Raw genomic sequence first — 17,044 nt, forward strand, 5'->3', positions numbered from 1 at the left:
TATAAAAAGAAAACCTTTTGACCAATTTTTTCTTATAAGGCAAGACCTACTCATCATCTATCAATTTGAGTTCAGTACTTGCACATGAAGCATATCAGTAAACCTGCTTGTCATTGTTTTAGGACAACTGGCAGCACTCCAATGGCCGTCAAGTAAGCCGAGAGGATTTGATGATGACCCTGGCCAACCTGGACAGCATCAATATCCGCACCATCTACGACAACCACATGGTCAGTGTGGCACTCAGTGACATTGTCATGGATACCACCACTGTGGAGTTCAGCACTCGGGGGCATGCGAAAGATGTGGAGGAGTGCAGGTACGAAAGCACATCATTCCGTAGGGATAATGGAGAAGGGCTCTCCGCACAAACCGTAAATAAGCGGCCCATGACCCAAGCAGTCTGTTGGGGTGTGTGTGCTATTGAGTAAGATTTTCACAATAATACGTGATAAATTAATTACTGGTTTTGAAATGTTATGATATGAGCATTTTGGCGACCGGCCCTCGGGATTGAGTCCAGCCAGGAATTTGTGTTGCATCCTATTCAAATGACCTCTGGCTGTACTTTAGACAGCCCTTTTCAGTGTAGTAATTTGTCTCCTCACGGCTTGTTGTTGAAACAGCTGGATGAAACCCTTCTTGATGAGAATAATTTTTATCATTCCCAGATGTCCTCCTGGATATACCGGCCTGTCTTGTGAGATGTGTTCCTCAGGCTTTGAGCGCGTTCCTGGTGGCTCCTATCTCGGCACCTGCGCTGGCTGTAACTGTAATGGACATGCCACTGCCTGCGATACGATCAACGGACACTGTCTGGTAAAAGCCAAAAAGTCAATTTATTGGAAATTTACTTGTGAAATGTAATAATAAATATTGGTATTTAGCAGGGGGTGATTTTATGGAATAAAAACTAGAAAAAGGAAAAAACTGCTAACTTGGCACTCTCAAAAGGAAAGTAATTCAGCACGAGTGCGACATGCACACATAAATAAACTGAATAGTCAAAAATTCTGATACTGTTAAAGACATACAAAACACTAAAGTTTAAATTTGATTTTAATGAGTAATTTCAATACGGCTAACTGATTCCATTTTTATGCTAAGCTAATAAACTCATTAAAATGCTCCAACAAAATGTCAAGCTATTCATTGTAAGCTATTTCGAGATATTCTTGGGTGAGAGAATGACCAGTGTGTTCGTCCCACCACAGAGCTGTCAGCACAACACAGAGGGCCCTCAGTGTGATAAGTGTCGCCCCGGCTACTTCGGTGACCCGAGCCGAGGTCGCCCCGATGACTGCAAGCCCTGCCCCTGCCCGTACACCGAGACCTCACGTCGGTAAGGTTGCAGGTCCAACCAGACCACACAGACACACATCTACAGTACAAACTGGGCAAGATACATACACACAGAAGCTCACATTAAAGTCATCACCGGTAGATATTACAAACTATTTTCCTCTTCGGTTTTTGTTGTGTTTTTATCAATGAAAGCTCAGCTCATTCAGATATTTGAGTACTGCTTCACCCCATTCAGTATGCTACTCATTAACCCACTTCTGCTGCATTTTATTTGTAATCCTTTTTGCAGATTCTCAGACACCTGCTTCCTGAACATTGACCAGCAACCAACATGTGATGCCTGCCAGATCGGCTACACAGGAAGGCGCTGTGAAAAGTAAGGAAACTGTCATCATTAACTGTAACCTGTAACTCTATGTAGCTCATAGATTGCAGGAAAATGGTACTCAACAATCTGAAGGATTCAATGGAAGTGTTAGTGGTAATAAATTGAGTTTTTCTATGAGATTGTGTTGGCATTAATAACTAACTAAACATTATAAGTAACTAAAAGAATGCTTATGGTAAATAGGTTAATCATAATTTATGGTCTTGTGTTTGATTTCAGGTGTGCTCCTGGTTACCAGGGTAACCCCCTTCAGCCCAATGGAAAGTGTATTCCAAACCGTGAGTACATGTTCAGCAGTGGCACTTACATTTTTGAAATGCCCAGTCACGGGCATGAACTCTACAGAAGCTGCTCAAGGATTGTTTTACCTGTCGCTCTCATCAGTGATATGACCATGGGGAGGTGTAATCATTACCTTCAGGTTTTTCCCCTAGTGGTTTAGCAGTAGTTTGTGGTCATGGCTCAGGTATGCAGAGTGGCTGGAACACTTCCAGGTGCACTTTCCTCTCCATGTGTCATCTTCTTTCCACTTCTCTTTAAAACAGAAACTACAGGGCCCTCCAAGTGTGATAACAGAGGAACTATCAGCTCGACCAGTAGGCCATGCAGCTGCAAGGTATGGATGCAGTGTGGTTAACTGCCACTCCAGCGATTGTTACAAATCTGCTGGCCTGGTTTATGGGATGACATGTCATGGCTGTTTTTCTTTATATCTGAATGGTGCTCTTGACAAGCAGATGGATTACATATGTGCATGTGTTCGTTTGCGTCTATGCGTATGTTGCAGAACAACGTGGCAGGCGCCGTGTGTGACGAGTGCAAGCCTGGGTTCTTCCACCTATCCGAAGCCAACCCCGAAGGCTGTCTACAGTGTTTCTGCATGGGTGTCACCAAACAGTGCGCCAGCTCCACTTGGAATAGGGAACAGGTGGGGTGCTGTGTTATGAGCGTTGAGAGGAGGGGGTGAACCAACATGCTTTGGTATCAAGATTTGACTCTGTGTTTGTTTGGTAATACCGTATCAGCAGCTGTATCAGGTGCTTGATGATGAGATACATGCAGTGTGCGGAAGTGAGTGCACGTCAGCGTCATTTCACATCTCAGTCAGACATAATGGCTGTGTTTTTCAGTTGCAAGGAGGAGTGAACGGGCAGCTCTTCTCCCTCACCAACAGCGGCAACACTAAAACTATCTCTGAAGGCATCTCCCAGAGGGGCGCCTCAGAAGTTTTCTACGGCCCCCTCACAAGTGACATCTACTACTGGAGCTTGCCTGAGAGCTTCAAAGGAGATAAGGTGAGAGGATTCAACAATGTAAAGATCAGGCTGATGTTGAGGAAGAGAGAAAAAACAGTCAGCTGTTAGTTGAGCTCCATTTCTCTGCCTTTCTGCCCCACTCAGTCATGCCTCTACATGTTGCCAAGAAAAAAGGCTGCACTTATCCACACAGTCAGCCTCCTTTGAACCGTTGGCTTAAATTCACAGTCAAACGCAACATGGGTGTCTTGTGACTCCCCCTACATTGTCATAGGGGTGAAATACCTTTCCACTAACCAGTTTTGTTGAGATAAGCTTCTCTTTTCACCATGTTGCTACCAGGTGACGGCCTATGGCGGGGAGCTTCAGTACACAGTGCGCTTTGAACCATATCAGCGCTCGCTGACGATTGACGGTCAGCCGGATGTCGTTCTCCAAGGCAATGGGATCTTCCTGGAGTACCATTTGGAGACTAAACCCCTCGCACGTGTCCCACAAACTGTCGTAGTGACCTTCAGAGAGGTGTGTTTCATTGGGGCATCTATTAGCTAACCCCAAACCTCCTTACGCTACGTTTGGAAACTTATGCTTCTCTTTCCTCCGCCTTATAGTCTTTGTGGCGTCGTGCTGACAAGCAGCCGGTTACACGTGAGCACCTTCTCATGGCCCTGGCTGACATTACTGTCTTCATGATCAGGGCATCTTATGCAGACAGCATGGCTGAGACCAGGTATGGTGGGAGAATGGTGTACAGGTCATAGAATTCCCTCAAACCAAGACAACAAGTAAGGCAGTTCTAATAAGTGGATGCCTATTTTTATTTTTTTTTTGTGTAAAATAGTATCTCAGATATCAAGATGGACATTGCAGTTCCTCACACAACCGGTAATGACCGTGCTGTGGAGGTGGAAGAGTGCACCTGCCCTCAGGGATACAGAGGACCATCTTGCCAGGTACGTACACAGATTTCAAAATAGTAATCTATTCATCTTACCATCATTTTACTCATTCATTATTCAATGCATAGGTCGTCAGCGGGGGGTGCGCGACTCCTACGGGGTCTGTGGAGGTACTGCAGGGGTGTCACAAAATCGTTGGTTGATGAGACAATCTGTCTATATTTTTTTTTTATTTCCTCCACAGATTTAAATTTATTTAAATATACATTAACATGAATCCAACATATTTTAGTAAAAGGATAGCTTAATATTTAATGCAAAATGATAATAATAATAATGTATATTTAGACACTAGGCTGAGTTTAATATACAACACATATAATAGGTAGGGGGTCCCTACTTAATCTCGCCATCAGTTTTTGGGGTCCTTGGGCTGAAAAATATTGAAGACCCCTGATTTAATCATTGAATGGATGCAGTGTAAATCATTTCTCAGAGTCCAAGGTGACAACTTCAAATGTTATATTTGTTTTTATCCATCCAAAACCCTGAAGAGATGACATTTACAGCAACATGAATGGTAGCAACATTCAAATAGCAGACTTAATACCCACTTAACAATGTTGAGCTTCATTTTTTATATGCATCTCACTGTCTTCATTAGCCGACGGTGATTGCTATTTCTGTGACAACTGAGCTCAGTAACTCAGGTCTTGTTCAAAAGCTTTTCCAGTTTAATTAAAGAACTTTAATTTCTACTCTACTGAGAAAGGAAGAAAGGCAATCACTGATGTGCCTAAGCTTGTTAAGAATGGTCTCTAACTTTTTCCATTAGAGTCTCTGATAATTGCAGTCTGTCTCCCGGCTGCAGTGGAACAAAGACATATTCCACTCTGTCATCACTTGCCTCTCACCTGAGGTGTTTTTGCATGCCGTTACAGGAATGTGATGAAGGTTACACGCGGACCGGCTCAGGCCTTTACCTGGGCACTTGTGAAAGGTGTGATTGTAATGGCCATGCCAGCAGCTGTGACCCAGAGACTGGCAGGTGTCTGGTAGGTTTTGTTCCAGTATCTTCCCTCTCCCTCAGTTATTTGTCGAAAATACTTTAATCCCTACAGTGGAATGAGGCGGTGATTTTTTGTGCAGCCCCAACATGTGGAAACACGAGTACTTTAATGGAGCTGCAACTGTTCCATCAATCTCACCTCCTCTTCTCTGTGTTTCTTTCCTGACCTAAAGCAATGTCTTCATAACACTGTGGGGCCAAGATGTGAGCGCTGTCAGGCTGGTTACTATGGAAACCCTTTGACTGGTGGTGCTCAGGCCTGTCAGCCCTGCCCTTGTCCTGGAACTGCTTCCAATAACCAGTAATTTACTAACTTATATTTGACTTTCATTTAATCACCATTAAATACCAGTCATTTAGTCAATTTAATACTGTATCAAGAAAGTAACTGTGATGTTTGTTTTTTCACAGATTCACATCGTCATGCAGGCTGGATTCTGATGGCCAGCCTACCTGTAACAACTGTCCCCCTGGATACACTGGCAGACGCTGTGAAAGGTACACAGCTTCCCTTCTCTTTTTGCCTTTCTTTTCCCTCTCTGTCTTCATCTCAGGGTTGTCTGGAGACTGTTCAGTTTTTTCGGGTTACCTGGCTGGCCGGCAGGAGGTTAGCAGGGGCTGGCAGTAGTGCCCACTGGTTTCATTCACAGGAATGGGATATAAGCATGTGTGTGGTTCGCATCCCCCTTGGTTTTCACAGCAGTTGTGACTGAGTGGTATCAGATAAGAGATGGGAGATGTAGTTCAACTCAACCCAATCTCTAATGTGCCTGTCAATATTATATATTGTTTTACATTTTTTTCCCCGTGATCTGCTGGTGGATAGTAATGTCCTTTTGTATTTATTGATAAGCGCAGTGAAATGTTATTTCTGCTGTGGCAGAATAATGTGTGTGTGTGTTTTTGGATCAGGGGTCGTTGGTGGTATTAAGAATGTCATCTTCATCACTCAGATGTTGTTGTTTGTGGAAAAGACATTTGCCAAGGGAGAAATACATGTATGTCTGGACGAAACCTTTAGTTTGTTTTCATGTGTCACTTTTGCTTTCTTCTGTCCTTTGCTTTACCCCCCAACCAAAAAGCCTTTTTTAAAAGTTGCTCTCTGCTTCAGCTCCATGCTTTGCTGGTAGTGAAATTTTGAGGTGTTGGTTTATTTTCTATATGTGCACAGACCAAATGTTTGCTGGGTCATAAATGTAGATGAGGCATTTATGAAGACTCCTGTCTGGCTGATGAATCTTTGCCACTCTGACGGCAAAGATGACTAGGTGATTTGGGTATGAGCCTCAAGTTGTAAGTCATTTTAATATGATATGACGTCTGTGCCTGCAATATACCTGATTTTGCTGTTTTGATATTAAGAGAAGAGAAGCCATCTGCTGACAGTTGTGGGGACCTTTTCCCGGAGAAGCTCCCTGAGGGCTTCCTCCCTATAAGATGTGGAGCTCAAGCAGTGTTCAATTTCAGCTGGGAGAAACAGATACTACAACACGGCAGTGGAGATGACACTGATGGTGATGACACAACAATTGGAACAACTTTGATTCCTACTAGGGCCTTACTGTCTACTGCTTCTCATGATCACACCACCCAGTCCTCTAAAGCAGTTGGGGTAGACATTGTCACCATTACACCGAACAGATCAGTGTCCAGATTCCCACCACGTTTCACGGCCAGTCCAGAAAGCAGACACTCCAGCTTCCAGCACCTGCTCAGGGTTCACTTAAACACCTTTAACCAGCGCTTGAGCATGCTAGAAGGCAACACGCTTGATATGAAGGAGAGCCTTCATATGATGGAGGACCAGCAGAGTATTCTTAGCTCCCAGCTGAAGGAGCTTATCACTATTCAGTCGACAGGAGAGAAGAACAAGAAAGTTACTGAGCTGGAGAAGAGCTACACAGACATGGAGTCCCGCCTGAGCAGGCTGGAGGGACGACTGGAGATCCTAATTGATGGCTTCACGGCATTGGCTCAGGAAATGAACAAGATGAAACGTGTAAGACATGTCTCTCGTTCACCTCAAGAAAAGAGGGTTGGGCCATCACTCGCCACAGTCCTTGCAATCCCTATGTACTCAACACCTCAGTCTGTGCTCAGAATTATAACTACTGACGCACCACTCACTAGTAGAGCCACAGTGCCCAAAAGTATACCTACCCCAAGTCTACTCCTGAACAAAACCACCTCTGCTCCTCAGAGAGCCAAAAAATTAAAATCAGGAGCTACTACTAAGCCAGTGTTGAATAGCACTACAAAGCTCCAATCAGTCACTAGACCGTCCAAAAGTCAGGTCTCGACAAGATCAGCGTTTAAGTTGAAGACCACCTTGAGTAAACCCAGGACTATTTCAAAGTCTGCATCTCAAGCTGCAGCGAAGGCTCAAACAAAAAGGCCAGAAGGTAGGCGGTCTACTGTGAAAGCTAAACATGTTCCACAGCCAAAGCAAACAAAACCAAAGAAAGTCAAAGAAGAGACAACAATCACTAAGTTTCAACTGGAGCCACCGTCTCTCAAATCAAAGCCTGCTAGGACCTCTCAGCTGCATAAACAACTCAACCAGGCCAATAAAAAGAAGCCTGCATTACGTATCGAAAGCAATGTGCATAACAAGTCCTTCAGATCAGATGCACCTGTGCCCAAGAAGATTCAGGAGGGTGTGAAGTCCTCAGAAGGCAAATCAAAGAAACCGTCAAAGACACAGAGGGAGAGCTCCAACCGAAAAGAGGAAAATACCAAACGTAACTCTTACAAAACAAAAAATTCTGTAAAGGACACAGTCACAACCACAAAGCCCACTACGACTAGCACTGCCAAGAGGTCTAAAACAATAGTGAGAAGGACAACTCCTGCTAAAATCAAAGATGCCACTTCAAAGAAGAAGTCTACCACAACAGTGAAAAAAACATCAGTTTCTTCTAGAAAGGTGACTACTTTGAAGAAAACAACAAAGAAAACACAGCATAAAAAGAAAACTGACTCTCACTCTGGGGCTTTGGACCTGCTAAGGCTCTTAAAAGGAGATTATGCATCTGCGAAACAGAAGAAGAATCAGGACGGTGCTCTTCATGTTGTCTTGGGAAGGCTGGCCATTCCCATCAAAATAATCCCAGATAACTAAGGAATAATGTTAGCATTTTATTCCACTGTTAAGATTTTAGTCTCTGATACAACTTCTCTTAAAGTATTAATGACTGTTACTACAACCACACCAGTGGAACTTAATGTGAAGGGACTGATTTTACTGTGTATGTTGAGAGGAAATTTCCAGATGGTCAATATCATGCTGAAGTGTATTTTGATACTCTGGCTTTAATGGTATATTATCTGACAGGAATATTGTCAGAACTGTTGCACAATTTAACAATGAAGAGACAGCTTACCATTACAACTTTTCATATGTATATATTTGTCCATTTTGTTCCAAGACTACCTCAAATTTAACTCCCAAATGCTAGCTAGCAAATCATGGATATGTCTTCAGTTTGTGGTTAAAATAAGACAGTATGTTAGGGGGTGTTCTAGTAAAACCTTACACCTCCATGTCACCTTGGGATTTCAGGACTGAATCACTTTGTAGCTCCAATGTACAAATAATTTGTCCTGAATGATTTGTTTCGTGGTTTGTTGCTGTTGTTGTTGTTGTTGTTGTTAAGATGCATGGTTTTCTTGGGACACTGGTGTTAAGTTAATGTTTACGTTGTGTCTGTGTGCTTTTTTGGATTGTTTTGTGAATACATGTTTAAAGAACCAAGACTAGCAATATATGCAGTGTGCTGCAATGTTAATCACAAGCATCAAAGAAAAACTTATTTTGTTGTGCATGCAATTTTAACAGGTTCTTTATTTTTTACTGCTGCTGTTGCACGGTCCCCCGTATAGCGTTATCCACTGCTTTGATCCAGACTGAAATGATGCTGGACGTACCATCGCAAATTTTTTTGTAAATGTTCATGGTGCCTGGGGGATGAAGCCTATTGATTTTGGTGGTACCCTACCCTGACCTTTTCTCAAACACCCCCAAATCATGACATTATTCCAATATTTCTGCATAGACTGTCATGACATTTGGTAGAAATAGTTAGTTACCTAAGGTAACCTGACTTTTCAACTGACACCACCAGAGTCCTAGCATTGTGTAGATTCTTGGTGTTGTTTTTCATGGAAAAAGCATGGGTGGGCTCAGCAAATAGTGTTGTGTCAGTTATATTAGTGATTGGTTTACATTTTACTGAAGGTGGCTGTAGACTGATGGTCAGGGCTTTATCATAAAACGTACATTTTAAAACCTTAATTACACACAGTTACTTCACTTTAATATTAAGTCAATGATTCACGAAAAGATTATTTCCACCAGAAAACTCATGGAGTGACCACAGTATAATGGGATCATCCTCTGAGCACCATGGTAATGGTACCATAAATGTGGATATTGCTCTTGTAGCTGTTCACATTTTTGCTCATTGCTTTCATTAGAAGGAAGGACATGAATGGATTGCAAGAAGTTGTAACTTTGGACACATCAACAGACTGACTACCCAAGATTTCAACTAGTGTGGTTCAGCATCATCAGCAGAAATGTTTGGAGTAAACAGGTCCTCTTTGTAAGATAACATCTAGATTAGTTTAAGAAGAAATATGAGTTCAAATTGTTAGTCATTTGTTTGTGTATTTTTGATGTCATGTAACATTACACTTCTTGTTGTGTTATGCTAATTATGAGCTTTTCCTTTACTTTGTTATAATATTTTTATTATTTTCAAGTGACCGTATTATTTTTGATGTACTGCATTTAATTGCAGGGAACAGTTTACTCAGTATGAATTATCTTAACTGTTGTATCTGTAAAACAACACTGTCCAGAATGACCACACATTAGAAACCTCTGTATGCCTCAGGACGTATTTTGAATAGTATTTCCCAAAGCAAGTTCAGTACATGGAAGTCCTCTTTGTTGGACCTGTGGACCTGCCAGAGGACAGGTGAGGTAAGACTGACAGCAGTTGCTCTCAGGGAAATCTGCACGGAACTATGGTTGGATTAGCGTTTTCATCTGGTGGCACTAGTGTTGTTTTACTGGGTTGATGGTGCATGACTTTGCTATGTTTCAGAACTATGATTTTTTTTTTCCTCTTTAGCCTCGTTTTTGTGGCTCTCCCTATCTCCCATGCTTATTGTGCACTTGCTTTACATCAATTCTGTATTCATAAAAGTTTGTAGGTTTTTCAGATTTTTTGTAAATTCTTGCGTTTCTGTGACTAAGAAAACTAGTTTTCTCAGTTTTGCCAGAACAACCCTCAAATGAGAGATGGAATCAACATGTGAGTCATGTTGAATGTTCTTTCATCACCTATGCTTATACCATCTCCAGTGCAAGCGTTGTTTCCTTCTCTGTTTTTTCTCCCCCTGGAAATATTCTTAGTATACAGTAAAGAGCTGGATGTCTGTGATAGGTCAGTGTTAGTTCATATGGAAAGAAAACTGTTGTTCAGTGTAGATCTTTTACGTACTGGATGGAAGTAATTTGTATGTTGGTAGTCTGAATCACTCAGTCCTTTGTTTGAAGTTCTCCTTTGGGCTGAGAAGACTCCATAAATGTCACAGTTCATCAAATGTGTCACTTCTTGCAGATTTCCCAACTTCCTACCTCATTGTTCTTTGGGTCAAAACTAGTATCCTGCTTGACTTAACACATTGTCTGTTTTCATTTCAGATGTGCTGCAGGATACATTGGCAACCCGTTATCTGGACAGGGATGCATTCTTGGCAATGAAGTCAATGGTAAATTATTCTTTTTGATTCTGGAAAAGGACTAAAACTTTTCCATCTTCTTGCTTATTCTTTGCCCAAGGAAAGGCGGCACATTTTGTGACCTTCCGCTCTGCCGCTTCTTACAGGGAACTGTGTTAATTGTGACCAGAGAGGACATGAAGGTTGCAACGGTGGTGTGTGCCAGTGCAAGGTGACAGAATTAAGACTTGGTTTAACTCCCCGGTTGTTTGCACCTTCTCGATGCCCTAGCATGGACTGATTTTTTGTGTCTCATCCTTGTGATGCCATGTTACAGATGAACGTTCAAGGCCCGTCTTGCTCCACCTGTAAGCCTGGAACCTTCTATCTCAGCCAAGCAAACAAGGATGGCTGTCTGTCCTGTTTCTGTATGGGTGTCACTCAGCAGTGCTCCAGCTCTTCTTACTATAGAGACCTGGTAAGGGCTTTAAATGGTACACGATGGAATGATACAAGAACAGCGCAATGTTTCATACTTTAAAAACAGCTCATTTAAATTGCTGAACAGACTGCATCTCTGTTTGAACTGGATAAAGCAGCAGTGTACTAGCTATGATAATATCAGCAAGTGAGTTACACTTTTTTGAGGGAAAATATGTGTGCTCTCAAGAAACTCACCTACATCACACCAGTTTAAGTGGATCTGAGCCAGTGAGATCTGACAGTTGTTGTTGAACAAAGATTGGATGATATCTACACATGTAAGCAGTAACTGACTGCAAGAGAAACATCTCTCTTCTTGTTTCTAAGAACTTCCCCAGGGTAAACAGGTGGGAAATGGGAAATCTATATAGACTTTAGAAGTTAGCCTTACACGGGGAAAATTATTGAAACAAACAGCATGGTGGTGTTGGGGCCGTGGTCCTCTGTACTTTTGATTCAGTATAGGTCATTTGGTAAAGTTTCAGGAAATACTGATCCTTATGTCACTCTTTACTCTAATGAGTAGGTGCTAATGACAGCACCAGCATCCCACACCTGTTTCCTATAGTCCTTTCATGTACCCTATTAAGTCATCATTCATTGTCAGTTTTTATGGCTTCCAGCATCATTTACTTGATTATTTGTTCCACAGGTGTCTTCAGTCTTTTCTCCAGGGAACTTTCAGGGATTCGCTCTGGTGAACCGTCAGCGAACCAGTCGCATTTCCACTGGTTTCTCTGTGGAAATTTCCACTGAAGGCACGCAGCTGTCTTACAGCAACTTTGACTACCTGGGACAGGAGCCTCACTACTGGCAGCTTCCAGGAGTTTACCAGGGAGACAAGGTCAGTATCAAAAAGTAGCTAGATGTGTGGAAGCAAGCCAACGCAACAACGAGAAACCTTCGGTGCTGTATGTAAGCAGCAACATCAGAAACTTGTAGACCACTGTTATTCCCTTTCTTCTCTCTCTATGTTGCTGCTTTTTCTTACCTCATATTACTACAAGTCCCTCATCTCATGCAAACCTGCGCAAATTGCCCTTTCAGTCAAGTTCTTCTTCTTTGCATTTCAATTCTGGGTTCTTCTTTAAGTGTGTTTAAAGGGTGAAATAATTTCTATATATCTGATGGTCCCGGAGTTCAATCCCATAATGTAGCCTTCCATTTGTTTTTGTCTTTGTCCCCATCTCTGCTCTAAATAGAAAGACCCTTTCTTTGCTCGTATGAAAAGAGCAGAGCAGGTCAGTGGTTGTCATGTTGTGACTCAGCCTGGTTTGTTTGAAGTACAGTGGTGTCTGGCATGTTTTCAAGTACCTGCATATATGGTGTGTTGTGTTCAATTGCTGGAATCATTTCATTACTGAATTATATGTTAGAAGCATGGGGATTTTTTATGGCTGTGTATGCAGCTTGAAGCTGAAGTTGACCACGAAGTTTCTCTCAGATCTGATCTCTTACATCGCAGTGCATATTTCTTTCAGCTTGACATCACACGAGACATGCAAATGGATTGATCTTTAATGGGCCATTAAAGAGATTCATAAGTTTAACGTTGCTCAGATAACATTGCCATAACACTTAATACCATCAGCTCAGTGGTAAGGACTTTGATCAAAGAGCCTGTTTTATCCACATCAATAGAGTGACTCACATTTACCAGAGGAGCAGCTAAGGAGGGATGCTTCCATTTGGAACCTAATGGCCTCTGAACATAAAGGCTCCTACAAGTCCAAAAGAGCTAGCCAGGTACTTGGTATGACCTGCACTGTAGTAAAGATAACGCTCATAGGACTAACTAGAATCATTGATGCACAGTATTTTTGCCACTGTATGCTAACACGGTGACAGTTTGTGTCTGTCTTTGGAAGTAAAATTCCCCCGGTTCATAGATGTAGCAGCATGAAGGATCACCTCAGTTTAAGCGAGTGTCACTGAACAGGAGCTTACTGTCGGATATGTACGGTGGCTGAGAGAGCTCAAGACACTGCATCTACAGAAAATGTGTGCAAATAGACAAAACACAAGCGAATCAAGAAAACGCCTTTACCAGTTTTATAACACATGCGTCGAAAAAGCTTAAAACAACCAGAAAACAACCAGAAACAATAAAGAAACGAAATGCAAATATTCACAACACCGGCAAGTACTGACAACAACAGCAAATTCAGAAATGCAATGCGAGTAGCACAGATGGCAACATACATTTTTCCAAAAAGTAATTCATTTTTTAAATAAATAAAAATATATATTGTTAATGCAGCCGATCTGCAAATTAATTGATCAATTTGTCAGATTATTTGAATTGAATAAACAAAAGGCATGAAAGGAACCGTGAATCATAATGCTAAAATAAAAAATAAAAAAACAACGCCACAGAAGAGTAGAAAATATTCACAACTCCCAGCCATCCCATCATTTTTTGAGTTTTTTGGAAATATTTCTGTTTTCGTCTGTAATACGGGAATTGCATTTCTGTATCTCTTGTTGTTGTGAGTATTTGCAGCGTGTTCCTCTTGACAAGCCGATAAAGAGGTTTTCTTAACTTGCTTGTGTTTTATCTATTCGCACATTTTTTCTTAAGCTGTGGTGCGTTGATCCTCCCTGTCTGCATGCATATTTGCATGTGTCCATCCGAAAATGTTTGAAGTGCCAGAAGTTATTATGTGATTTGTTGGTGAGAACCCAATGTTGGAATGAAAACAGTTGTTCTCTGACTGTAATTTATTGTTACAGAATAACCTTGAGTGGTCTGCATCTCCAAGCATTACTGACTCATAAGGCAAAGCATGTCCACCGTCATAGAGTGGTGCACTGTTCCGTAGTAAAAGAGCTGTTCCCATGGTTACGTGTCCTCTGTATCTCCGGTACCCTGCTTCCCGCTTCCTCAGGGTGATGTCAAACAGCTGGATGATGAGGTCTGGGCACTCTTCTCTAATTTCTCCAATGGACGAGCTGGTTCCCATCCATTCTTTTCCTCCTCCAAATCCTCTTCCCATTCCTCCTCTTCTTCTTCTTTTTCTTCTTCATCTTCTTCGCGGGTCCCAACTTCCTCCTCTTCCTCCTCTTCTTCTCGCTGGGCTTTGCGTCACCTGAGCCCCCCTTCTGTTTCATCTGATACCTCCTTGTCAGTTAGACCAACCCGGCCCCATCCCTACTCCCCTGGCCATGCTCCTCACCTGCAGGTATACTCTTTCTCTGTCAGAGATTGCGAGAGGTGTAATGTGTTGTTTAAGTCTTGTCTTGTTTTTGTTCATATCGGTGACTTCTTATTCTGCTGTGGATAAACAGAGCAAGAACACAGTGACCAACAGTGCTGGTGCTTCTGGGGGCAGCAGCAAGGTAGACAGCGGCAAGCCTGAGTGACTTTGATGCTCAAGTTTAACAGTTAATTAATAACCATTTGCTTTTACTTTGTTAATATTTAGTTTGGCAAATTGTAGCAACACCAGCATACTGAACTAACGTAATGCAGGATACATTTAGGCTGGTGAGCAAATGGATAACGCACAAGTCCATTAATCTACTGCGTGGTATTTTCAATTGTTAAGCAAATAGCCCCCCACTCATTGCTGTCACAGTGTGCGCTGTAATTCCACATTGGTTTTACAATGACCTGTCATTATGCTGTTGACTGGTTTAAAACCGCCTCTAACTGCAGCACGTCTTAAGCTGTCATTTTCACATCATTGACAATAGAAGTAGCTGTTTTAGTTGTCACACAAGACACATGGTGACTGCTGTGCTGTTCTAATCTAATGATAGCAAACGACAGGAGTCTTTAATAGCACGCCTCCTAGACAACATGTACTTTAATGAGATTAACTGTATGTCAAACATGTTTCCAAGCCTCACGTCATTCTTACTCTTCTCCTTGCTTGCCTGCTCGTGTTCTGCTTGTCTGCCTGCTCATGATTTGGCCTCGCCGCTCCTCTCTCTCTGTCTCTGTCTTATTCTCTTATGCGTCTCCTTCCTCCCTTTGCCTCTCAGTACGCTCTGGTCTACAAAGGTTTCAGCTTGCACCAGGATGATCTGCTCTACTGGCAGCTCCCAGGGCAGTTCACGGGGGATAAGGTAATTGTGGGTGGTGTCACAACCTAACTCCCGGTCAACCCTCTAGTCTTCCCACTTCCCCTAAACGCCCCACTTTCCAGTCCCTCACCCGTCCACACATCCTGTCCTCTGAAGGTTATCTCGGACCACCCTCCAAGTGCCTTCTTTGGGCCTTGATATATGTGCTACGAACATCCCTTTCCACTGTTTTGTCTGTCTTTCATGTCATCAAAGAGTTTGTGTATAGTTCCACATCTAAAGAAGAAACAGATCTGTAAGAGAACACCCAGTTTGGCACTAGAGTTCCCATAATGCACCTGGTCTGCGTTTTTCTTTTGTTTTCTTTGGTGAAGACATTATAAAAAGCTCCCTGCTAATGTCGTGTCTCAGCATCCTGATAGCTCTAGTAACTGTTTAATCTGAGAAGAAAAAAACATTTTTTTTAGATTCACCCTACTAAAATTTAGCATTAATGTTTGATAGATGTTCTTTGGTTCTTTGGTTGTTCATATGACTGTACTGTTAAATCTTTGCTTCAGGTGGGTTGTTACGGAGGTAAACTTAAATACACCATTTCCTACGTGGCTGGCCCGAGAGGAACAGAACTGGCAGATGCCGATGTCCAGATTATTGTGAGTATGCCCTTGTGCTGATTTTGTACCGTGGCCACGTTCTTAACCAACCACCATTAACCACTGTTGTTCTTGCAGGGCAATGACATCACCTTGGTAGCTCGTCAGCCTTGGCAGAGGAGACAGCAGGGCGGCAGAGAGACTAATCAGTTTGAGATTGTCTTCAGGGAGGTGAGTGATTCGTAGCGGCACATAGTGTCCATAAACCAGGACAATCAAAATGATGCATTTCCAAAAAAATAGCAGCAATAACATGTTCTTAACTAAAGCTGTTTTTTTTGTTGTTTTTTTTTCATAGGAAAACTGGCGTCGACCTGATGGCATGCCAGCCACCCGAGAGCACCTAATGATGGTTCTAGCTGATCTTGATGACATCCTCATTCGGGCATCCTACTCCACTGAGATGCGCTCCTCCAGCATCTCTGACATCAGCATGGAAGTCGCTGTGCCCAATTACAGCGGCCTGGCACAGGCCCTCGAGGTTGAGCAGTGCCGCTGCCCACCAGGATACCAGGGGCTCTCCTGCCAGGTCATCACTCATCGTCGATGTTGAATGTTTGCAGTTATTGATCCTGGCTGGAAGCAACACAGGATAATTGTATTAAATCGCTTGATGTAATTTCAGGACTGTGCATTTGGATACACCCGCACTGGAGGAGGTTTATATCTGGGTCACTGTGAGCTCTGTGAGTGCAACGGCCACTCTGACTCCTGCCACCCTGAGACTGGCATCTGCACGGTACGCTGGATCAGTGTGTTGCGCTCTTTCTCATAAAAGGGGCAGATATTTTAACAAGACATGCGTCTTCTTATCCCAGAGCTGCCTGCACAACACACAGGGTGAACTCTGTGAGCAGTGTGCGCCTGGATTCTTTGGCGACGCCACCGTCGGCACTCCAGAGGACTGTCAGCCATGCGCCTGCCCTCACACTGACCCAGACAACCAGTAAGTGCTGGCACAGATTCAGAGATCTCATATTCCACCTCCTTTTATAGCTCAAGACTACTCTGTGTCCAGCACTTGTTTACAGAAGACGTCTTCTGTCTTGTAAATTAGAGTTAAAGTTCTGGAGTCTCATTAACCTGTTTTCTGCCAGCTAATGGCAGACGTTAATCTGTGCGTCCGGTGAAATGATCTTATTTTACATCCCCACATAATTCACTTTAACAAATCAGGATTTCTGCTGTTCAGTGCTTATAAAGTTTGATCATATTGACAATAGTGAAGCAAT

The 17,044-nt window shown here is 42.7% G+C and overlaps 1 protein-coding gene across 9 annotated transcripts in view; it reads left to right on the forward strand.

Annotated features, from left to right (window-relative positions):
• The window catches only part of hspg2 (heparan sulfate proteoglycan 2), an 84,535-nt gene that overhangs the window by 41,428 nt on the left and 26,063 nt on the right, over positions 1-17,044 (forward strand). For 6 of the 9 annotated variants that reach the window (XM_047568843.1, XM_047568382.1, XM_047568617.1 and 3 more), the window contains exons 16-42: positions 123-319; positions 672-819; positions 1,215-1,342; positions 1,595-1,681; positions 1,913-1,971; positions 2,239-2,309; positions 2,481-2,621; positions 2,824-2,988; positions 3,292-3,471; positions 3,561-3,679; positions 3,791-3,902; positions 4,790-4,903; positions 5,091-5,218; positions 5,329-5,415; positions 10,631-10,698; positions 10,815-10,879; positions 10,985-11,125; positions 11,783-11,974; positions 12,333-12,371; positions 14,019-14,312; positions 14,419-14,469; positions 15,118-15,201; positions 15,720-15,812; positions 15,891-15,983; positions 16,111-16,341; positions 16,438-16,551; positions 16,631-16,758. In XM_047568843.1, the coding sequence (XP_047424799.1) occupies positions 123-319; positions 672-819; positions 1,215-1,342; positions 1,595-1,681; positions 1,913-1,971; positions 2,239-2,309; positions 2,481-2,621; positions 2,824-2,988; positions 3,292-3,471; positions 3,561-3,679; positions 3,791-3,902; positions 4,790-4,903; positions 5,091-5,218; positions 5,329-5,415; positions 10,631-10,698; positions 10,815-10,879; positions 10,985-11,125; positions 11,783-11,974; positions 12,333-12,371; positions 14,019-14,312; positions 14,419-14,469; positions 15,118-15,201; positions 15,720-15,812; positions 15,891-15,983; positions 16,111-16,341; positions 16,438-16,551; positions 16,631-16,758 (3,329 nt within the window). The remainder of the gene's footprint in view (positions 1-122; positions 320-671; positions 820-1,214; positions 1,343-1,594; positions 1,682-1,912; positions 1,972-2,238; positions 2,310-2,480; positions 2,622-2,823; positions 2,989-3,291; positions 3,472-3,560; positions 3,680-3,790; positions 3,903-4,789; positions 4,904-5,090; positions 5,219-5,328; positions 5,416-10,630; positions 10,699-10,814; positions 10,880-10,984; positions 11,126-11,782; positions 11,975-12,332; positions 12,372-14,018; positions 14,313-14,418; positions 14,470-15,117; positions 15,202-15,719; positions 15,813-15,890; positions 15,984-16,110; positions 16,342-16,437; positions 16,552-16,630; positions 16,759-17,044) is intronic. The other 3 variants (XM_047568546.1, XM_047568907.1, XM_047568951.1) reach the window with 3 other exon arrangements.

The sequence above is a fragment of the Mugil cephalus genome, chromosome 1 (genome assembly GCF_022458985.1).
Source record: "Mugil cephalus isolate CIBA_MC_2020 chromosome 1, CIBA_Mcephalus_1.1, whole genome shotgun sequence".
Classification (NCBI taxonomy): Eukaryota; Metazoa; Chordata; class Actinopteri; order Mugiliformes; family Mugilidae; genus Mugil; species Mugil cephalus.